The sequence below is a fragment of the Jatropha curcas genome, chromosome 8 (assembly GCF_041381405.1).
Source record: "Jatropha curcas cultivar XTBG-Jc1 chromosome 8, XTBG_Jcur_1.0, whole genome shotgun sequence".
NCBI classification, from domain to species: Eukaryota; Viridiplantae; Streptophyta; class Magnoliopsida; order Malpighiales; family Euphorbiaceae; genus Jatropha; species Jatropha curcas.
Window position 1 is genome coordinate 26,437,566 of NC_143158.1, and position 25,051 is coordinate 26,462,616.

Below are 25,051 nucleotides of genomic sequence, written 5' to 3' on the forward strand. Positions count from 1 at the left end.
GTTCGAAATTCAACTTGTTTTGTGAATGATACCTTAATTAGTGTGGCTTACTTCAGAAAGCACTCACTATGTGTCTGCCGGTGATTGTTGCTAACAGTAGTGACATGCTTGCGTTTGCAGTATTGTAAACCACCTATATAGGAACAAATAGCCTACCACAAAATAGACCGTTTAGCTAGTGTTGTGATGTTGTGACCAACACCACTTGTTTTGTTATTTTTATTTTTTATAATTAGGAGATTTAATCCTCTCGAGCCATAAGGCGTAAAGGGTGGCCCTCCCAGCAAAGTACATTTTCGGAAATCGAACTTGTATTCTCATCCTTACGGAAATTGAAGTCGCTAACCATATTAACCAAAATTTTATTAATAATACCATTTGCTTTTTAAAAATTCAAGATTAAAATGACATTTGCATTTTAAGAATTCCTATCAACAAGTAATTTGACCTTTAGGTTCCAATTGTTGTTTTTGTTTAAGCACCATTTTATTTATTGTTGAAAAAAAAATATTTTAAATGTTTTTAATTAGTTATTTTGCAATCTTTATTGTTGAAACATATGAAATTCACCTTTAAATTAAAATTTTTTAACGATTTTACATTTGGTTACCAGAATTTGACATTTTCATGGAAAAGTCATTTTCTTAGAATAGTCTGAAACGGTGATTTTATGAATGTTGAATTATCATAATAAAAATTTTTCAGAAAAATAAGATAATTGTATTTAGTCATAAAATATAATATTGTTAGAAATTAATTAGTTAATATAATTTACTAATGGTTTGTTCTCTTAAGATAGAATATAATTTTGGCTATCATAAATAATGCTTTGTAAAAGATTGTATTTAACTAAACATTTTATTTATGGTAATAGAAAATTATATTATATTATTTTTTTAGGAATGCAATCTTCCAAAATTTTGAAATAATAAACAATGAGAAAGTAGGAATGAATTCCACTTATTAAGAAATTAAAATTTTCTAAAATATAAAATTTATATACAAGCATAAAAATTAATATCTATTTTCCTAAATTATTTTTTTTTGTAATTCACAAGGTCGAGTATTCAACCCTTTTATATAAATGGAGAAAATTTCCACTAGAAACACTTTTTCCTTATAGGTCCAATGCAAAGCGAACATAATTAAATATAATTCAATAGACTAGAGAAATCTGTGGTATAAATAAATAATAATATTAATGTGGCGAACTGATAATTGACCATGGTTAAATTTAAAATTAAGAAAAAAGATCTCAGGTTTAAATTATTGAGCGGTAGTGAATGATATTATATATTATATAAATAAATATATATATATATATATATATATATATATATATATATATTTAAATTATTTTGATATTTATAAATTTTATATTTTTTATTATATTTTAAAATATTATATATAAAACTAGGGATAACCCGCTTCGGGTCTGGTTGAACTTTCTGATTTACTGAATTTTACCTTCACCGGTTCAACGTGTTGGGTCTGATTGAACTTTCTTATTTACTGAATTCCTTCGACGGTTCAATACGCTTGTGCATGTGTACATATATATATCCAAAATGAGAAAAGCCAGGGTGGTTTTGTAATTCGACAATAATGCTCTATCGTCTGCAAAAGCAACATATATATTATATGAAAAGACTTTCACAGAGAACACCATGAACAACAACCAACAGTTGCAGAAGAGGAAGTAACAATATAAACTACTTTATACATAATAAAAGATAATTAAATAAATACATAAATAATCTCAAACTAAATAACTAAATACATAATTTGAAAAAAAGAAAAGGGAAAAGAGTAAAGAAAAAAGGAAAACGAGTCTAATGTCATAAATGGCAGCAGGTGCAACCTGCAGAGCAGTTTCACCTCGCCGCATCAAGAATGCCTTATCTATCTTAATCTGGATAGTTCATACACGTGCCTTTCACGTGCCACCTTTCTCCTCCTCCCCCCTCCTCCTCCTGTTGAGATCTCTGTACTTTGTGATACCAGAGAACCAGAGTCTCAAAATCTTAAAACAAATAAATATATACTGCATAAAAATAAATAAATAAATAAAGGACTTATTAACAAATAATTAATTATATAAGAAGAAGAAGCAACTAATGATTCTTCATTAAATCTCAAGTAAATTTACATTTCCCGAACTTAAAACCCAAAAAGAAAAAAATAAATCTAACATGCAAGCTCATATGAAGAGCTTGCTAAAAAGATCTCAAATCCAAAACAAAACCTAAAAAAAGGACCAAAAATACTAAATAATTAATGTGTTTCATTTTGATTTTCAGATTCATGAGTTGCTCTGTTCTCCATAGTTGAAATACTCTGTTCTTGATTAGCAGTCCCCTGTTTTACCATCTCAAAACAACCATTCTGTGTTTTTTCATTTTTTTCACTACAAGAACAGCTTTTAGTACTGTTGTCACCAAAAGAAGATGATCTACTAGACATTGGTGTAGCCAAGAAAGTTGGCTTCAGTTGACCAGCCATAATTACTAATATTTTCTCTTCAAAAGCAGTATTACTCTGTTTTTCACTTTCGCCATTTTTACTACTAGTGTTTTGTCCTTGTCCTGCTTCCAAGTCTCTTTCTCCTTCTTCAACGCCGTTTTCAAGATACCCAGAAAGTTTCCAGTAAGAACAAGCAAGAATTAACAGAGCAAAAGCTATTAATCCAAGCATGGCAGCCAATCCACCGAACAAGTAAGGAACAGGGGAATGCCACGGCGAGCGTTGTCCCACCATCGCCGTTGGTGCTCTTGCTGTGGCGTCCAACGCATCTCTCGCTGCTGCCATTTCTTTACAGTTAAAGCCTTTTTTTTTTTTTTAGTATTATCAATTTAGTTTTAGACAGAGAAGGAGAGAGATTTGCAAAAGAAGAAATGGTGAGTTTTGAGAGGTGAAAGAGGAAGAAGAGAAGAAGGTATTTATAGAGGAAGTGGGGTCTGAATTTTTGGTGATTTATGTCGTCATTTGCATGAGAAGTGGGGCCTATTTCAAGACCGGTGGGTCCCTTCTCTTTTTCGTATTTTTCTTTGAGTTATTATAATATTATATACTGTGTATTTATTTATTTATTATTATTATTATTGTTATTATGAATAGTAAAACGCACTTTGGAGAAACATAAGCCGAAATGGTTAGTACAACATAAAGGTGTGTATACGTATGCATAATAATAATAATAATGGTTATTAAATATATCTGAATTTAGCATACCATCTTATTCTTTACCACGTATTTCAAAATTAAAATAGTTTCATATTAAAAAAAAAATACTTATAGTAACATTAAAGTAGTAATAATAATATTATTATTATTATTGAAACCTATTCGAAGATTAATTATTAAAAAATAATATATCATTATTTGTTGTCCTTATTAAAATTGTTGTGAACTAATCTAATAATTTTTAATATTAATGATTTTCTGATTGGTTACGCATTGTATTTTAAGTATTTTTTTATTCATTATTAAGAATATTTTTAAATAAATTTGTTAATGAAACTAAATTTTCTCTTGAAGTGATTTTAAAAGTGGATTTTTCTACAATAATTTAATATATTCAAAAATATTATTTTTAAAGTTTTTCCTAACAAAATAGAACTATATCATTAATAAGGAAACAACAATTACATTCTGATCAACTAGATTAAAATGATCATTAGTAAATTTGTGATTAACAAATCTTAAATAAGTGGATGAATTAATTATTTGGTTGATGTGCGAGTGATATATACAAATATTATTTTCCTAAATAAGCAATAAAAACAAAATTAAAAAGTGATGGGATGATAAAGAAAAGCCTTCTTTAGCTTCATAATTTGCCTTGTGATGTCATCCAAAATTGCCTTTCATGATTTTATGATATTCTTATATTTCCATTTGCACTCATAACACTTAAGTTGATGTAGGTCCCACACAACTTGCTAGATTTGATAAAATAAAATAAAATCCTCTTTTTATTAAATGAAATTAATTTTATTTAAATTGATTTAATTCATTTGATGATTAGTAATATTAGTATAAAATCAAGTAATTTGGAGTTTGATATATACATTCTTATTTAGGTCATTGATCTTTTAATTTTTAAATGAGTATGAAAAGAAATACACTTACTTTAACGGGTTGATAATGACTCCATTGAATTATTATCCAAATACCCATAATAGCAAAAAAAAAAAAAAAAAAAAAAAATGTCATATCACATAACAATATATTTTCTTTTATATGAATCATTTAATTTTAACAAGAATAATTTATTTTTATTTTGAATTATTAAAATGACTCAATAATTAATTGATCTGGATCATTTAATTTTAACATGACTAATTTATCTTTATTTTTAGTTTCTAAAATGACTTAATAATTAATTTGTCTGAGTCCTTCCTTAATGATAATGATTTCAATGAGTTCGATCGATCTGAATAACTTTTTAGCAGAAATGTTGAATAGAGAATTAATCGAATTAAACTAATGAATTTAACAAAATTAAATTGGCCCAGTTAATTTTTCTAGAAACCAATATGAAATAAATGAAATGGAAATTAAATTTAATTAGCTGAATTTAATGGAAGATTCACGGTAACTAAATTTAATTGAATTTAACCGAAGCTTTAAGTAGATAATGGCTACAAAATAATACAAATAATTTTAGTTTGTCTATTAGCTATAACGATATCGTTTTTGGACTTCAAATAATTCAGCTAACGTGGGTAAATTGTCTTTTTCTCAAATCTTTAATAGATCATGAATGCTTTTATTTTATTTTCTGAGCCGAAAATCGAAATTCGAATACCCGACTTAATCATATTTGTCAAAGTGTATGCTAATTCTAATTCATCTTAGTTAGATTTTAAAAATATTGCTTTCTTCGTTATAAATGAAATATTTAAACATTAAATTAGTATGATAATAACATATCCAAAAGGAAGTTGAACTTCCTTGTTCCATTGGTAACGATTTAATGATTTTGAAATGCATAAAAGCAACTCTTACCTATACGGTTGCCATAAGCAGGCGGATACCTAGAAACGGTTTCGACAAAAAGCACGAAGAAAGGCAACTGTTGGCTCATAATACTAAGAAACGGTTACTTAAAAAACAATAAAAAACGAAACCGTTTCTTTTTTTATTTCCCCCTTAATTTCACGATGCACAAGGTTTTGGCTTTGCTTTGAAGATGGTATTTTTAACCAAAGTAATTATCTCTTATATATATGGAAATTACTTATTAAATGCAGAATATATATTAATTTCTCATACACACAGTCAACAATTAAATTATTATTATTTTTTTGATAGAAAAGTTAATTTATTATTTTAAAAAAGTAGCACCGGTCTAATTTAAACAATATTAGCTGTTAGTAGTTATTAGTTGTTGTAGTAGCTCTTAGCTGATAGTTATTTTTATAGCGGTTTAAATTAAAGATATTCAGTAACAATAATTGTTTAACTTAAAACAATAAAAAAGAACATTAGTTGTTTAATTAAAAGAAAGATAATGTGTTTAAATGTCAAAAAACATTAATTAATCTCTATAAAACGCTAAACACTAGGGCGTTTAACTTTTGATAAAAATGTCTCTCAATCTCTAAAAGCTATTATTAATATTATATTAACAAATAGTATAATTAATAGAAATAGAATTTTGACGTAATCAAAACACTAAAAGCTACTGTCCGAATATGGGTTTAGAAATTTGGAAACAAATAAATGAAACACTTAATAAAAACCTGTTTTTGAGTCAAATTTTCGGATCACGTTAATCTATTTGAAATAAAATAAAAATAAAAATTTCAACCAATAAAGTTTATTTGAAAAATATTAAAATTGTCTTTAACAACAAAAAATTTTGAGTTCAAACTTAATAAATAAAATTTAAATTAAAAATATTATTAGAGAATCATATAGTATTTTTTTTTAAATTAAGATATAAATTTACATTTGCAAAGGTAATTAAATTTATTCCATTGATTTTATGTGCTATTATCATGTTGGGACAAAATTGTCAATCTTTTGCCTTTTATTGATTGCTTTACTTTAAAATTTATGCACTTAATAATTAATAAGTAGGTGGTCTAAAGTAAACTCCTATTCTTATGTCTATTTCTTCCTTTTATCATTATTTAAGCCTTTAAGCAAGTTAAGTGGATGCATCATCAATTTTTTTTCTCCTCATTTCTATCTTGTTATGACAATTATAGCTCTAAAGTAACTCATATTATTGGAAAGAGAGAGACCATTTTGTCAACATCTTTTTTAGTTTTCTTTCTCAATTTATTTTTTTTTGTATGAATTTCTCCAAGTATATCCAAATTTTTAAAATAAATTATGATAAAAAAAATATTTCAAGTGAATTTTCAATTGTATAATATATATATAGATATGCATATTTTGTAATTTAAAAAATCCATTCAAAAATTCTTTTTTAGAACATTCTTTTTTTTTAGGTATATAGCAAGAAAATGATATGAATGGATTCATTCCTTTCTTCTAGCATTTTAGTTTGATGAATTGATTAATTTGGATAAAGAAAATGATATTTATCTATAAAAAGAATGAAGTGTCAATTTCTCAATAACCATCAATTTCTTTTTATTTCTTTCTTATTTATTTATTTATTTTTTGTGATGTATAACTATCAAACAATTTGATTAGCTTAAGGTCCACTACATATGCATAATGCAAGAAGCGTTGTACTAGAACACTCAAAAAGAGACATATAATTATAATCATCATCACATAGAGATTAATGCATTCCATCTCCCCAAAAAAAATGTAAATCACAAGTGTTTATTAAATGTCTTAATCTTATGAAATGTTTGTACAACTAATGTTCATGTTACAAGGTACGTGAACATTGACAATACAACTATTCATCATTCAACTCTAATAGTCCATTCACATTTCCATTTCCATTTTAAAGTTTAACCATTAATTTTGCATGTCTCAATTTTATTTCTATTCAAAATTTTTAAAAATTATGGAATTTTGTTAAATACAAAATGGTCTTTTTATTGTAATTAATAATTCTTTAAGAATGTTCATTCATTAAAATGAGAATATTTAGTAAAATCTCATAATAACTTAGAGATTGTCTTGAATTTTTTTTTTCTGATTTTCTAGACAAAGTCTAATCCATTAATTTAATGTAAGATTTTTTTTTTTTTTTTTTTTATAGTTTCATATACATATTTTCACATTGATAGTCGGAATTCTACAATCCATTAAAATGAAGATAAATACTCAATTATTAAACTACTAACTAACAGAATCAAAGGACAAGTGTGCGGTGGAGATGGTATTATATAAATTGTTACCTTTTAATTGGAAAATGACCTTAGAAGGCACCAAAGGTTGGTCCAAACACGGAGTTACTATTGTGAGATGTAGTTGAACTAAATAAGTATGTTGTTGTTTCGTACCACAAGAGAAGAAAGTTGCTTTCATTGCAAATGAACTACTTACAGTTAAGCAATTATGGATACAGCTTTATCTTCATTAAAAACAGCTCTAAGCCTATAATGTAATGCCACGTACACATATTACCAGAAAGTTGTGTAATACTTCTGTTAGAACAAGAATGTGGGCCATATTGTTTGATCATGCAGTTTTTTTTAGTGAATTATAAGGTATGTATTCAATTCCTAATTTTCTATTTGTTTTAATAATTAAACATTTAGACCTTACATTGTTATATATTTCATAATGATGGTATTGAAAAAGATTTGAGACCCTTTATATTGAGGTTGGTGAAAGGCAAATTCGCAAGTATACGAAATCACAAACAAGTAATAAAAAGTGAATAGGGTATCGTCCTACGAAAATTATATACCGAGTTTCATAATTGTGTTAACTTATTATGACTTAAACTACAATAAGGAGATTATTCTAAAAAATTAAATTAAAAAAAATAAAACAAAATAAAAAAAATCAAGAGTAAGATAATTTGATGAAAAAAAATCAAGTATTAAAAGCTACTATGGATTTTGAGTTTACTTAATTCTATGCAATCTATCATATTAGTTTGATAATTAATTTCAATTGTTCAGGAAGGAGAAACAATCCTAAAATTGCTAACAATTCTTTAGTTTGGTAAATGTACGGGTAATAACATGTAATTTGGTAATTTCCAAATGATGTGAAATATTATGCTAGTTACATACTACAACATATTCAAAAGATTTTTGTTATATTTATATAATTTTTTTTTAAGTATTGAAAGTGATCTAAATACACTATAAAATGAGTAATGTTGAGTCATATTTTATTGACTTTGAGTTTAGCTTACTATACATGTATATTCGAATTTGAATTTAAATTCGACTCGTTTATGTATTATAAATGAGTTAAACTCTGAGCCGTGCATGACTTATGTATAGTTTAAAAAAGTGGTATCTTTACATATTTGTTTACTATTAATGAATTGGTTTACAAGTTAACTTATAATCGTTAACTTACGAAACTTGAGCTCTAACTCATTTATTAAACAAAATTAACCAGTAGACTTAAGCTAGACTCGTCACCTTTATCGAATGAATTTAATTAAATGATTTTTTTTTTCCTAAGTCAGAGTCTTGAATTGTTCATCAACAATTTAACTTAACAGTTTTAAGACTATGCACTAGGTGTGGCCAAGCAACACCCTACATATCCCAGCCAAGGTTTTCTCTAATTTGAACAAGGGGAATGGAGATGGATATAAATAGAGTATGATTACAATTTAAAGTACATACACAAATAAAAACCATAGGGTATAAATATATTAAACAAAGAAAGCAGAAGAATAGGACTTTGAACCCTCAACTTGGATAGTACTCTTAAGTTGCTCACTGTTAACGTTAATGATGTAGGGCTCGTTTGAATGAGTGGTTGGTCGGAAGCCAGATATTGGCATTTCAACATCGAACCGCCAGTAATTAAAGCGTGCTTCCGGCTATAATCAAAAAGTTTGATTTCTTTGGACCATAAAACTTAAATATTTTTTGCTTTTCTAGTAAAGTTAAGTGCGCTTTCCGGTAGTTAGTCACTGAATTTAATAATTCATCCGAAAGAAATTAAGCTTTTATTTATAATTAAATAGAAAACATATTTAATTTTTAGTTCAATAAGAATTAATAAAAGCGAAATCAAAGCTACCCGGTCTTTTTATTGAGCCGGACTGGGCAGTAGGGTTGAGATAGGTTGTGGGACCCAACCACTATTATATGTCTATGTTATTGTTTGGCATTCCAATTGGAGCAATTTTATGCTTTGCAATTGGTGTAAGCTAAAAACTATAGATTTCTTTGTGTACAGGCAATCATAAACCAACCAACCAAACAAAAACCTAACCGTTTTGTGACTGAAATCAAAATGAAATGAAATCCCAATCCAATCTCAATTCTCATCTAATCCCAATGCTCAAAGGAACTAAATAATAAAAATTTAACTACTAAGGTCTTTTTATTATTATTATTTTTTTACAACGTGTTCTACCACATTTACGTGGATAGGATAAATTTATGTTCAGGTCGAGAATCATTTTTAAGTAAAATTCTTTCAATCGTGACAATTTTAAATTTTATTCATGACTTTAAAACTCTTGATCTAATCCCACTAACCACAAATATATGTCGTTTGAAATTTTTACATGATAATCAAGAAAAATTAATTCTTTTAAATTATAAAATATTCATTAATTTAGCTAAAATACTTTTTATTTCGCATTATTAATTTGACTAAATATATTTTGGATAATAATAGAAATAGTGGTTATGCTTAATATAAACAAAATTTAGAAAAAAAAAACCATTCATTACTTGTTAATATTTTAAAAATGATAGATATATATGAAAAAAATATTATAAACTACAAATATTTATAAATATAGTAGGTAAAATTCCATCTATTTTCATTAATCTAACAATTCATATAAGTACGGATGGAAGCGGGTAGGTTCCTGCGAACTTTGAGCTATCCGTACCCATTTCAAATCTATGTAAATATCTATTTAAGTATATGCATCCAAAACCATTTAAATTTTTACTATTTGCTTTCCTTCAAAATCCATCTAAAATACCTCTTAAATGGATATATAAGGTACCTACAAATCTTAAACAATCAAATTCGAACTTATTAAAAATATATGTTTTAATAGATAGAGTACCCATTACCAAATTTACTTAATATAACGGGAGTGATGAGTAGAATTATCCGAAAACTTGTATCTATATTTTATTTATATCCAGATATCCGAAGACTTATATATATACTTTATCTAACTATATTCATTACCGATAATAATTTTATAATCTTTATCCATCTCAAATTCATTTATAATCATTTATATTCTTTTTAAATATACCCGGACAGATAAAAATACTTGTACTGCTTCCGTAGTGGCTGTGGTGATTAAATGTTTTTTGTTCTTAAAAAAGGAAAAGGTCCTGCTCAAAGTTTGTATAGTTGGTTTGGACCCCAATGCCAACATGATCGTCACCTTCCACCACCCAACGTACACGCCAAGGACAATTTTAGATATCCTTCCCTTACGATACGTCCACTTTCACATCATTATATAGTCCTCCTTTACATTATTATTATTATTATTATTATTATTACTAATTCATTTTTCAACTAATGAATAGGATTACCTCAATTTAATGAGACAACCGCATCCTAAACCAAATCCCACTTCTTCAAATACTTTATTATTATTATTTATAATTAACTATGCTATAGTTAACCAAACGTATCTCTCTTTCTTCTAATAGGTTAAATCCATCTTTTCCCTTATATATATATATATATATATATATATATATATATATATATATATATATATATTCATTTTCATGTTCTACTTATACAAATATAATATTAATATGCTTATACAACAGCCTTGGATTTGACACTAGCAGTTTGCATTAGGTCTTGATAATTATATTATAATATTAATCAATGGTTGCCACTAGGTCGTTAATTTGCCATTTTGAATTTGGCTTCTTTATGGGCAATTATTACTTGAGAACTTCAGATTTATCCACAAACTTTAATTATGAGGTCATTATCTGGATAAGTTTGAATTTAATTATATTAAATTTAGTGGTTAAATCTTTGACTCATTGAGAGATCTAATGAGTCAAAATAATATTACGGGTTGTACAACAGGAGCAGCATTTCTATTGGCTCGTTAATTAATGAAAACTATCTTGGTCGAGAGAGTTCAAACTTGAGATTTACAACTCTTTACGTAAGTGGTAAGACTAATTTGACCACCCAATTGGCTTAGTGATTAAATTAATTAGAATCAAACTAATTAAAAAAAAATCTAAATATAGTTTTTTTATACAAATTCAAGGACCATTAATATAATGAAAGAAATTTTAATTGTTTTGTAGCTTTTGTAGCTATTAACTAAATGTCATGATAGTAATATTTCATAATCTACTTTCCCTACTTCTAAATATTAATATAAATGCTAAGTCACTGAATAATACATCGGAGATAGTTTTTTTATTCTAATGAAAACTAAAAACTAATATAAAAATTATTGCCGAACAAAGCTCTTTATATCAATTAGGTAGGAAATTAGAAAACTTATCATGTTTACATTAGCGTGTGTGTGTTTGATAATTTACTCTAATATATAGTACTAGCAATGCATATAATCATATTACTGAATTAAATCTCAGTTGAAAGTTACATTGATGCTTTACTCCTTTCGTACTTAAATAGTCTTTATTTTATTTTAGACTTAATAACAAAAAAAAAGACTTCAATTTTTGAATTTTTTTCAAGTTTGGTCAATATTTTCAATTTTGTCAATCAATACTCTGTACTTATTTTTTATTGTCAGTTATGGTCTCCGTTCAGAGTCCAATCGGATACGGTCAAGTGATTTAGCTCTGGAAGCAAAGAATCCTACTTGTTGGACCTTAGGATTATTGACGTTCGCCGAGGATGCAATAAGAATCTATTAATTGTATAACCTGTACCAAACTTTTTTAAGTTTGTGGTATAATGAGAAGGAGATTGTCTTAATAATGTAATCTTCCAACTTATAAATTCTAAAAACAACAATGAACAACTAAAGAATGGTCACTTGGACGTAAGTTGGCGTGCTGTGAAGCTAACTAACAGCCAAGTAAGCAACTAAATAACGGGCTCAAGATGAATGCGGTGATTGACAAAAAAAAAAAAAAAAAAAAAAAAATTCTGATGTAGTAATTAATAAAATTAAAAGTATCAGATAAACTTGCCAAAACCATCAAAGTTCGGGCTGTTTTTTTAGTGATTTAGCTTTTAGTTTATATGTCAAAATTGCATTTGAAAGAAAAAAAAAGAGTTTTATCATTAATCCAACAATAAAAATTAAAAAGAAATCATATTAAAAGAATTGAATCACAAGCAATCACATAGCACAAAATCAATATATAGTTTAATGATGCTACCATTTGAGCTAGCAAACAGTGATTTTAGCATAATATACTAAGTTAAGATTAAATCAAATTTGAGAATAATTTGGGAAAAAAAAAAAAGAAATATATATATATATATATATATATATAATGTTTGCAATTCCATCAACGTTTAAGTGATGTCCTTTCTTATTCGCTCACGTTAGCATGAAGATAAGCTAATTATTCTTGCGAATCCATTTAATTAATCACAGATCAAATAATTATCTTAAAATTTAAATTAAATTAACTTATATAATAAATATAATTATATTATTACTATTTATGTATTGAACTATTGATGCATGGAACTTTTGCTTCTAATAAAGAAATAATTTATAGGAGAGTGGGATTGCCACTACCGTGATTTTTTTTTTTTTTTCTGTTCTAATAATGGGCTTCTTTGAAAAAAATTTAATTAGATTAATTGTTTATTAAGTGGGGTTACCATCAACTTGATTATTTTTGGCTGCTCTCATTTTCTAAAAATAAAATTTTAATTCTTCTTTTATTATTTAATTATAGTCATCAATTAAATTAAATGATTAAAGCATAAAATTAAGACCATTGTGTAGACATAACAATAGCAATTTTATGTATGCTATTAAAATAAATGACTAGTTAAGTATTAGGTTGATGTAAATAATTGATTTTTTAAGACTTTTTGAACAAAAAAAAAAAGTTGGTTAGAAATATTTTGGGCTTGTTTAGCAAAATTATATGTTTTAGTAGTTTTTTTTTTGTTTGAATAGTTTTTTATAAAACTCTAAAAATTAAACGTTAGAGGAGTTAATCATTTATAAAACGCTAGCTACTTCAAACGCTATGTTACCGAATACTATAAAAAAATAAAATATTTAAAAAGTTGTTCCAAACAAATGTTTTAATTTACTATAAAAAAGTTTTAGCTTAATGGGATAATTATGCTTATGATGATGATAATGGTGGATAAAGCAATTGAGTAGAGATTGGGCCATTTGGTATTGAATTCACTCTAATGATGAAAGGCTATACAACCAAATTAATAGCAATGTGAAGAAAAAGAAGAATATAGAGTAGGATAATGTTGGAATCTATTGTCACAACAAGAAGAAAAAAAATGAGGAAAAAAGGGTGATGAGCACATTTTCCTATTTGGATAGAAAAATATTGATTATAGTTTTAATTATTGTGATTAAGGTATTTTCTTATGAGTTGTTACTTGTTTTTGTAATAGAATAATAAGCACAAAGCTTGTCTCTAAATATATTATTATGAAAAAGCCAACATAGAATATATTTCTAGTTTGACATTTGTGCATGGCATATTGGCACAAGCTTAATTTAACTAGTCTAATCAATTGTTTTGTTGATTCTTTTCACAATGAGTTTGCATTTTATTTCATTAATTAATTTTCAATATTAAAAACCAATACTTAAAAAATATTCATGAAGATACACATCCAACATAAGTATTTATATTATTCTTAAACTTGTTTAAAAATAAATTTAACTTTTTGATATGCATGTGATTAAATTAATTAGCTTTTGATATCACATTTAAGGATTACAAATTCCTCTTGCATGTACCTCATGACTAAATGTACATAGTGATTTTAAAAAGAAAGGTTACTTTTTTTTTTTTAATTTTTTTGGGATTGGAAAGTTAAGACAAACAATTATACCAAATTAAAATTCATGAAATTCTATAGAATAGTATTTATACCCTTTAAAGTGATTAATTTAGAGGAATGATTATGAAAGTGAAGTCACTTATCCAAATAATTGCATGCAAAAATATTAATAATATTCTATAATTAAAAATGACTTTAATCAAAATTTTGGCAAATGTACACTTGTTACATTGCATAGGATTTAATTACACTTGCCGATCTATCGGATGATAAAGTTGCTTTCACACTTATGGAAATGAATAATAAATATGAAAAAAATGATGGTGAACCCTTAAATGATCCTACCATGTACAGAAATCTTGTTGGTTGTCTAAGTTACCTGACTATAACAAGTTCTAAGCCAATTTGTGTCTGAATCTTGGCAACTTTATTACTACGTCTTGCTTTGCATAATTCGATATTTGAGGGGAACCATTGGTAAATGGCTATTTTATTCATCAACTGCTTCTTTAAATTTATATGGCTTTATTGATTCTGGGATGTCTAATCTCACGGCGATCTACCACAAGCTAGTGTATATTTTTGGACACTTCATTGATCTCTTGAAAGTGTAAAAAGCAAGATCGTATTTTCAAATCTTCAACAGAAGCGGAATATAGATCCATGTCTGCTGCATGTTCTGGAATCATTTGGCTTTGCAGGCTTTTAGAAGAACTTGGCGTTAAGATTAACTCCTATACACCTCTTTATGCAGATAATTCAAGTGCAATTCAAATTGCCTCCAATCCTGTCTTCCATGAGAGAACAAAACACATAGAAGTGGATTGCCACTGTATTAGAGATGGTGTTATCTCCCTTGCTAAAGTTTTCTCTTATGACCAAGTCGTTGATTTATTTACAAAGGCCGTGAATAGAACGAGACACCATTATCTTGTTTCCAAATTGGTGTTGATATCTCAACCAACTCCAATTTGAGGGGATGTTAACATGATATTATTCACGAAAATAAGGCAGCAGATTAGCACATTCACATTATTGACTTATCACGATTTTAGGCTGATTACAATGCAGTAACAATGCTTGTACAGCTAGGATAATATCTTCCTTTCACACTTGTATTTATACAGTATATATATCCTTTCATTGTAGCTGCAAGAATATTAACAAAGATACAGTTATTCAATTCATATTATTTTCCTTCTCAGTTTCTTTGATTATCAAGAATAAAATTAAAAATACTTTTTGGAGATCACAATCTCATCCTATATTTTGATTAATTATCACACACAAACTCAATAGATGATTTGTCATATTGAAAAAAAATTTTAAAAAAAAAAAAATTCGGTAATATAACGCGTGGATTAGCTTTTAGAGGTTATGATATCATTTTGTAAAAAATTAACTCATATAACCTTTAACTTTTAACGTTTCATAAAAAGCTATTTAAACAGCTAAAAACTAAACTCTATTAAAACAGCTAACAGTTACCAGAACAACTAATTTTACCGAACAGATCCTAAGAAACTTGAGAATTTGCATTCAAATAATCAAGTAGAGGGTTGATAGAACCCACTATGTTTGAGATAAGCCATATCTTCATCTCTTAAATGTTTGGAATCAAAACAACAATTTGCAAGGTTGTGTGCATCTAATATGTAAAAAAAGAACAAATCATTAAAAAGATTATTTTGATTTTTAAAATAGTAAATGTATATAAATATATATGTATAAAGTATGTGTGTATTTTAAATCTTAAAAAGTGTATTTTTAAATAAAAGATGAACAAAAAAAATTTAACTATTGTAGCAGAATTGAGGGGGAAGATTTTTAATAGTAGAATTTAATCAAGAGAGAAAAAAAATTATTATTTTAATCTTATATTTTGTCAAAATACACTATTGTTCCTGTAGTTTTATTTTATCATTATTCTTTTTATCTCATTTATACTGTTATTTTCTTCTGTCACTTTTTATATTTTTTTTCATTAATACTTGTAATCTACCTATGAAAAAATTTATTATCTTGTTCTTATAATTTGTGAAAATTAACTAATTTATCTCTATATTTTTTACAATTATTTACACGTTTTAAAGGAAAAATATAAAAAATTGACCGAAGAATATATTCGCATAATAAAAGTAAAAAAAAGGGAATAAATAGTGTATTTTCAAAAAACATTAGTTGAAGTTAGACTATAGAAATCCAAACTAATGTGAAATGTTTTGAAATGTTAGCTTAATACTAAAAAATACTTTAAACTCTTGAAAGAGCAGTCAAAATATAGTAGCAAAAAGATATAAATAAGAGAGGAGTTTTTGCAAGAAGAAAAACAGAATAGTACTATATATTATTATGTTTGGAGCCATTTTTCCATCAAAGAAAACATAAATACTAAAGGAAGATAGGGTAATATATTCCCTTACCTTACCTGAAACAAACACCTGACCCCATCAAGACATAAATTTATAATGTGGTCCTAAAAATATAACTATAAAATTAAATCTCCCCATGTGAGTTGCCCTAAAGCAGGCAACATTTCTTAAAAGCATTTGACCCAACTCTATTGCCTACAGACCTCTACTGAGGGCAACAATGGACATCAATGTGCAATTTTTTGCCTTCTTCAAGCCTTCAATTTCTTTTTCTCCTTTTTCCAAAATAAAAAGTTTATTTATTTCAGGACTTTTTGTATTTTTTAATAAATTAAATCTCCAGAATAATAATAATATGTTAAATCTTAACAAAAGTTGATGATAATGACAAATGCTTATGATACTAAGTAACCGTTTCATTTATAAAATCCAAAAGGAAAAATTATTTTCAGATAATATAAAGCAAAATATTAGTTTATTAAATTTTATTACCAAAAATAAATTTGGCGAAACACACCATTCTGATATTTTGACATGGGGAAAGCAAAAGGTTTAAGTACTTTGTCCCCTCAATGAATAGCCAAAAGAACAATTTGGACAATACAAAGTCTCCTTTTCCAATTGATGAAGCTTTGGAGAGAAAACATTAATACCCTATAAATTCATTTGTCTGTGGGGTCCATAAAGCTTGTAGTTTTTTGCTCTATATATATAAATTACAATAATTTCTTTTTTTTTTTTTTGAAAATAAATTACAATAAAGTTTATTATGCCAAAATATTTCCAATGTAGATTACTCAACAAATGATTTAATAGTCGAGTGTTAATTCCTCGTAATATAATATGTTAAGAATTTAATTTCTAATAGTTTTTTTTTTGTGTATATATATATATATATATATATATATTCCTAACGCCTTAAATTCAATGTATATCTAATATCATTTCAATTTTCTTAAAAATTTTTGAATTTAAATAAAAAAAGAAAAATAAATTAGCACCAGCTATTTTCAGGTTACCTTTTAATAAAATATAGTTTGAAGAAGATCTAAAAGCAGAATAAATGAGTCAAAAAGCAGCTCAACTTGCATATATGAGGACAGAAGGAAAGTTAGTAAGGTGGAAAGAAAAAGCATAGATAATATTTTGAAATCAAATATATTTTGGATTTTAACGTTTCTGCCTATCCAAACAATACTTAAACAGTTCAATTATAAATCATTTTGGGAGAATGATTGATCTTTTTGACTGAACCTTTGTTTTATTGAATTGATCAAGGATCTTATATATAATTATTCTGATAACGTAGTGTAAAGGGATAAAAAAATTTGGTTTTTTCTTGAAAAATATTATAAAATTGTTGCTTAGCTTTTTTGGAAATTATTACTTTCATGTTTGATTTATAGCAAAAACAAATTTTATTGGCTTATAATTAACTTATATAATTTAATATTGTGGTTGGTTGTTTGGATCGATAGAATCTGAAAACTATGAATTTTATGAAATCCGTGGAATGTAAAATCCACATATTGTGAAATTTATATAACTTTATATTCCATGATTTGGTTAGAAAATAAAATATAAAAATCCATAAATTTCAAGGGTATTTTAAAATAAAATTTACTGATTTAAATTCTATTATTAATAAATAGTAAGTCAAACAAAACAAATGAATTTAATAAATCTATGAAATGTTTAGATTTCATCCCTCAAATTTCTGCAACCCAAACGATTTAATTGTTCATTTTTTATTAATTATTTAAATAATAAGCCAAAAATATTATTGCTTAAAAAGTTTTACATAATTCAATCATAAGAATTAGGTTGTGTCCGACAACAACTCTTTAAGTAGTTTTTTTACCATTTTTAAAATGTTCAGTAACATAATATTTGAACTGATTTTTAAATATTGAGATAGCATTTTATAAAAGTCTAACTCTTATAATATTTAGTTTTTAGCGTTTTCTTTATTCAAATAATATCAACTAAACGTTACTAAACTTAACTACTACTGAAACGGCTAATCTTGCCGAATATAGCCTTTCAATAAAAGTTAGAATCAATCGCCATAATTTGAATCACCGACAATATTGGGATCCAAATCAGTAATCACCATCTTTGCCTTGTGCAAATGGCAAAGTGGGGAAGTGAAATATCATTGTTTGACATTACAAGAAAAAGGGTATAGAATAAGAGAGCACCAATTACCAAACAAGCCGTATAAAAACAAACAAAAGCCATATAATTGTTTTGGTTATGGTTAAAGAAAAGAGATATCAGATATGTGGAGGCTGAGTCAGTAATCAGTAACAAAGTAGTGCCTATAAAGAGAACAAAATGAGTCACTGTTAATGCTTTGTCATTGGTAGACATAACATAATATACAAAGATTGCTATCAAAAGGACATATAACCCCACACCCATCCCTACAATCAAAGTCATCCCTACAATCAAAGTCACTTTCTTTCTATGCCCTCTCCAGAATGACCTGTTTCAATCACAACAAAGCTCACCCCTTCACCTATTTTGCGGATAAATGTCCCTTTCATTTCAAATTTCATCCTTAAATCTTAATTTAAACCAATTAAAGATATTAGTGATGATGAGTCAAGTAACTTGTATGCTATTGGACCGTGCCTACAAAATATAATCGAGTGGAACTTGAATATTATAATATTCGAGTGATTCGTGATTTCTTTTTAGTACACCAAGAGTATCTTCCACCAAAAAAGTACAGCGTCTGTTAAATAAAATTAACTGTTTTGTTAGTTGTTTTAGTGGTGTTTCATAAAACGCTAAAAGCTAAATGTTATATGAGTTAAATTTTTTATAAAGTGCTATTTTAACCTTTAAAAGTTGATAAGCTAGTTCAAACACTGTGTTACCAAACACTAAAAAATAACGTTGAACATCTTTCTACTTAAAAAGTTATTGCCGAACACATCTGAAAACTAATCTCGTCAAACTACTATCAAGCCTTGAAGCTAGAACCTCTCCTAGATAAATGTTATATCACATATGTAACTTACTCATTTGAACTCAAACTCAAGCTCATTCACATGATTGCTCAAGTTTCAATGATAATCAAATTAAACCAAATCAAGCTCCATTGTTTCTTTTCTACTCAATTTCAAAGTTTATAATTTATTACTCAAAGCTCGAACTTTACACTATCAATATTAGACATTATCCTATACCATGAACTATCCAACAAGAGAGAAAACTGCATAAACACAACTTATCACAACAACTTTGCCTCATTTTTAGAGGAAATTAATATAAAGGAAATCTAATTAGTCTTTAAATACATTTTATTTGCTTAAATCCAAATCATTTACTATAATTCTTTCACCGGTTTTCATACAAAGAGACATACAGCTTAAAAAGTTTTAACTTCATAGGCCACCCTGCCTACATTTAACTAAGTAATTCCAAACAAAGCTGTGTCCAACACACTACATAGCTCGAACTTTCCATGCATCTGAGAAGACAACCCTAACACAGCCTACACAGTTGCCTTTCCTCTGCAATGCACAATGAAATAGAATTGCTAATGACATGAGAAAGGGGAGGCTGAGATTGGGTGGATCAGAAGAAGAGATTTTTTGATTTATGTGTTCGTTATTAGAGTAATAGTCTCCTTTTAGAAGAATCATTCCTGCAAAATTTTAAAGATACTATAATTTAGGGATTTTGCATAATTGAGGAAAGAAGTTAAAAATGGTGATTGGTGATTTACCTAAAGACTTTCTGGTCATCTTCTTGATATTGACTTTCTCAGCATCGCCAAGAACCAAATTCATATACTCACCAAAACCCTGTCAACTGTCAAGTAAAATGAATACCATAGTTTATCCCTCATTTCCAACTGTAAGTCTACCACTGCTAATCACCATCCCTTAAAATCCAAGCATCAACATTAAGCAAGTAATTTCAACTAAAGTGTAATAATCAAATATCCAATTTGTTGATGTATGATATGTGAAGATCCTTTATTTGATCTTTAATTACAATGGTTAGATAATGGACCCACATGACACATATACTTCACTCACACATTGGCTCTCGTTTATCAAAAGGTTAGTGTCAACATCTTTCATATTTTTTAATAATATAGAACAATGCTCTAATATACCGCACTTCTACATTTAGCTTGCAACTATAAAGAGAAGCACAATCCTTTGCCTTTCCACAACACAAAGACACACATTGGAGTCCCAAAGCAAACAGATATCTAGTTCTAATACCCTCCAAAGCCAAAACCAAATAGAAACATCCACCCCAAGTCTCCAACATATAAAATTCACAAACTAAGAAAGTTTTGATCTTTCAATCAAAATGGCAGAGTTGAAAAGTGCTATGGAAGATTACGCACTTATATACCAATGTATTAGCAATGACACCAGCCAATGCCCCAAACTTAGGCATAATATTGATATTCACTAGCTTACACAACATTGTTACTGGTGCTGAGGACCAGAAAAGCAGAAGGAAGTAAGGCAATAATTTTCGTTAGCCTTGTTCTTAGGCATTTCTTCAAACACCAAATTGTTTATCACTCTCTCTTCTTTCTCTCTCTCTCCTCACTTTAGAAATTCACTATAATAAATAATAAAGCAAGAACAAATCATAGCCAAAACTAAACTGTCCAATCATAACCAATGCCTATATCCACTAGATTTACACTATTGAAAAGTTCTAAGCTTTTCTCATATATTTAACAGCAATGATAGTAAAAGACAACCCTTATGAAAGTTGAATTCTTCGAGTAGCAGATAGTGGAATTAGCCTATAAACTAGTTGCAACAAACCAGAAAGAACAAAAATGAACATAGTTCCTCCAGTGTGAATTTCTATAACCATAATTTTTAGAATACATATATAGCACCGGTGACAATGTTGTGTATACCAGTGAATATTAATGTTGTGCCTAAGTTTAGGTCACTGGCTAGTGTCAAGGCTAATAGTAATACTATTGGTATATACGTGCCTAGGTCTCCCATTGCACCATTCAGCTCTGTGCATTTTGATTGAAAGATCAAATTTTGTCTCAATTTATTAATTATTATATGATATTTGGAAGTGAGTGTTTCAGTTTGGTTTTTGAATTTCAAGGGTATCAAAAATTGGTGACAAACAATGCGATTCGAGCCCGTATTTGCAATATCGAAGACAGGGTTAAGGTCGTCGAATCGGTAAAATAAGGATGACTTGGGAAGCTTCAGTGAGTTTATGGGCTGAAGAAGGAGGTTGTTGGATTTGGGAGTCCATTGCATGTCATCGTGTTTTGAAAAAGCTAAGTGATGTTCTTCTATTTATATTTGCAAGCTAATTGTAGAAGTGAGATATATTAGAGTGATAACTCTTGTTTTTTATAAATATTTTTGATATATTAAAAAATATAAGAAAGTTTGACGCTAAACTTTTAATTACTGAGAGTACTCTTTGTATGTGAAATATATGTGTCATGTGGATCCATTACTCTTTGTGCTCTTAGTTATCCACTGAAGTACATCCATAACCTAGGAGCGTAAGAAATAATAAATACTCTTATCATCACTCATTTGCTGGGCAACCTATCATTATGCCTCATGAGTACAAGAAGCAACACCTAAGCATGCAAAACCAATTGAGCTAGACACTAATTTTCCAGAGTAGAGCAAAATCAAAGAAATGTTAAAAAAAGCATGAATATGGTTTACTAGAAGGAAAAACAATTCAAATTAGCACTTGATAAAAACTCTAAAGCGCCTTTTACTACTAGACCATGACAGCAAGCTGCATGAATCATTAACAAACAATTAAAATCTCCAAGCTATGTCCTTTAAGGATCACAATTTCAATCTCATTAAAAATGATTGTAGGATTTCCCAATAGGTACAAATAGAGAAGACAACCAAAATACTAATTTGGTGGTAACGCTATCAAAGGATTGTTGACATTTCTATGACTCTAGTCGCAATATGTTCATCTACTTCAACATCTTAGCATCTTCAAGATATCAGTTGTAAATAATGTCATCAAAGGCAAGTCAAGTACTCACCTAGACATCCGATCAGTACAAGCTGGAGCTTAAGCACCTCACTCTAGATCCAATAGAGGCAACTTCAGCAACCTTGCCTAGATGAGCACCAGGATAGAGGCACATAGCAACTTCTAGGACAAAAGGCATTCAACTTTTACAAAGACAAATACAAAATGGAACACATTAGAGGCAGATTAGAAGGATATGAAGAAGAAGAAGAAGAAGAAGAAGAAGAAGAAAAGTGATTATAACATGGTATGATCCGTGATAGAAACTTAAGTAGAATAATTAAATAATTGTCTCTAGACTTTGGTTCTTTCCTGTTCAATAGTTTGTATAACTTGATGTTCTTTGTGCTAAACAGAATGCAAATACCATGATGAAGAACTTATTTTTTTAATAAAAATCTTGATGAAATGATAATGCTTACACTATGTATGAAGTGTTTATGAATGAGAAAAGAAAGGATTAAATGAAATCCATAGGATAGGAAAAGAAAGTATAAGAAAGATTAAACAAATTTTTTGTGTTTGGATGTCTTATAAAGGATACGAAATGATTCTAAATATCTCATATTTGGTTGGTTTACTTGGTTTAAGGGAGTGGAAAAGAAATTTTCTAATTAAAAAATTATTGATGATTTGAGAAAAGGATACCTTTTATTCATTCATTTTGAAGGCACAGCAAAATGAGACTCTATGGATCACTAATGCTTCGCTATCTTAATTGTTGATTTCTTGTTTTGGTGTTCAAAAAAAAATCCATCTAGCAACACCGATATTAACCACCTCAAGAGCGTCTTTCTTTTTCAATAACACTGGTATTGATTCCCCATTAAAAAGAACAGTCAGCAAAACAAATTCATTCCCTAGTTACATCCTTTTCTTTTCTCTTCCTTTGTCTTCTACCGCTCGAACTTTCAGGGTTTAACATTAGGCAGGAATTAGGGTTCCAATCTAATACTATTACTATCAAAGAAAAGAAACAAGGCCAACATATGGAAAAAAAAAAAAAAGCGGAATTCTGAGCGGCGAAATAGTATACAAGAAGGCTAATGCAAAAAAATAAAATAAAATAAAATTCACAGGACAATGACACCCAAAAGGCTTCATGGAACTTTAATAACAAAGACAACAACAAATTCCCAAACAGTAGAAAAAATGTTTGGTTTAGAGCAAGCATTGATTCAACTACACCTTAAAAAGTAAATTACATACCCTTAATGAGACCTTTAAACTAGCATCACATTTTACCAACACAATAGAATTATGGCAAAAACTACTCTGAACTATAAGGAAATTGAGATTTGTTAATGATCAAATTACAAAAAGAACTTCCTTCAATGTTGTGGAGGTAAAGGGGGGAAAAAAAAAAAGATTGCGTAACGCATAAGTATCAGTTCCTAAAGAGGAACACACAGAAGAACTAGAATTCCAGGCATCTTGAGTGCTCAGAATAAAGGATGAAGATTACAATCATAAATCAAAACCATAAAACAAATATCTTAAGAATAAATTAAAACTCAAAAATTGAACTGCACAAACTTGAAAAAAAAAAACAATATTACTACTAATAATTACACGAAAGAAAAGGATTGTTGATTTAACATCCATGAAAATTCAAAATTCGGAGAGAGATAGAAATTACAGAGCGTCAGAAGTACCGGTGGGATCACGTAGCTGTATGGGACGATGGTAACGAACGGAACGACGGTGAGTGGTTCGGCGGAGCGGGAAGAGTAAGAGAACAGCAGGGGGGAAAATGTGAAATCCCGGGCGACTCTCCCAATCCAGTTCTCTCCATCGAGAAGACCACGTTCAAAAGACGTTGATTGGTTATTCAGCCCCTCATCTCGCTGAGCGAGCTAATTCAAATGTATATTCCTTTTAAATAAATAGAAAACAAAATTGTATACATTTATTTAGATATTTTCTTTGAATATTATTAGAAAATAGTAAAATTATACTTAAGGGATCTAATAAAATTAGATAAGATCTGTCAAAAAATTAATTTAAATTAATAAAAAAGAATAAAAAATATATTAATCAGAAAATATTTTATTTTAGTTAGAATTTAGTAATTCAATAAAATGAAACAATAATTTAGTAATTCGGGTTGAGTCACATAAAGAAATTCAAAATCAAATAAATAACATCTCTTTACCTGAAAGTTAAATTGATCAATTTAAAGAAGATTGGAATTTTAAATAATAAAATTAAGCATCATCTATGTGATTTGGAAAAGAAAAAACAATTGAGCATCATTAATTTAAAATTAATTATTCTCTAATTTCATAATCTATCATCACATATTAATTTATGATCAGACTGAACAACTCGCCCAATAGTGATAGGCTCGTACAGGCCCAGTCTTGGTTTGAACCTCCAAACATTAGCATATGAACCTCAAGCCCACAGCAGAATCAACCTTATGTTTACCTAATCATTCGGTCCTTAATTTATAAATACAGATTCTTAAAACTCTAATAGATACTCAAAAAGAAAATCAAGTTATCACTCAATCTCCAACCCTTACCCTTAATCCCAAATCAAATCTATATACAGCTATAATGAAAAATAATAATATA

The 25,051-nt window shown here is 28.0% G+C and overlaps 1 protein-coding gene and 2 long non-coding RNA genes across 5 annotated transcripts; 1 reads left to right on the plus strand and 2 right to left on the minus strand.

The window, feature by feature from the left end:
* Window positions 1–2,093: 2,093 nt before the first annotated feature.
* GDU3 (glutamine dumper 3) lies at window positions 2,094–2,915 on the minus strand. The gene has a single exon (XM_012209884.4). It carries the CDS (start codon window positions 2,806–2,808, stop codon window positions 2,275–2,277), a length of 534 nt encoding a protein of 177 aa, XP_012065274.1. The 5' UTR covers window positions 2,809–2,915; the 3' UTR covers window positions 2,094–2,274.
* A 16,762-nt stretch (window positions 2,916–19,677) lies between these two features.
* LOC105628474 (uncharacterized) lies at window positions 19,678–24,333 on the minus strand. 3 transcript variants are annotated; one of them, XR_001046563.2, is made up of 4 exons: window positions 24,128–24,333; window positions 22,483–22,615; window positions 20,179–20,264; window positions 19,678–20,097 (listed from the first exon to the last, which is right to left on the minus strand). It is a non-coding gene; the product is annotated as an uncharacterized LOC105628474 (long non-coding RNA). The 3 variants fall into 3 exon arrangements; XR_016322164.1 differs by having other exon boundaries at window positions 24,112–24,333; XR_016322163.1 differs by having other exon boundaries at window positions 23,121–24,333.
* LOC110008877 (uncharacterized) lies at window positions 20,491–21,861 on the plus strand. Its single transcript, XR_002283676.3, has 2 exons — window positions 20,491–20,933; window positions 21,555–21,861. It is a non-coding gene; the product is annotated as an uncharacterized LOC110008877 (long non-coding RNA).
* Window positions 24,334–25,051: the final 718 nt, after the last annotated feature.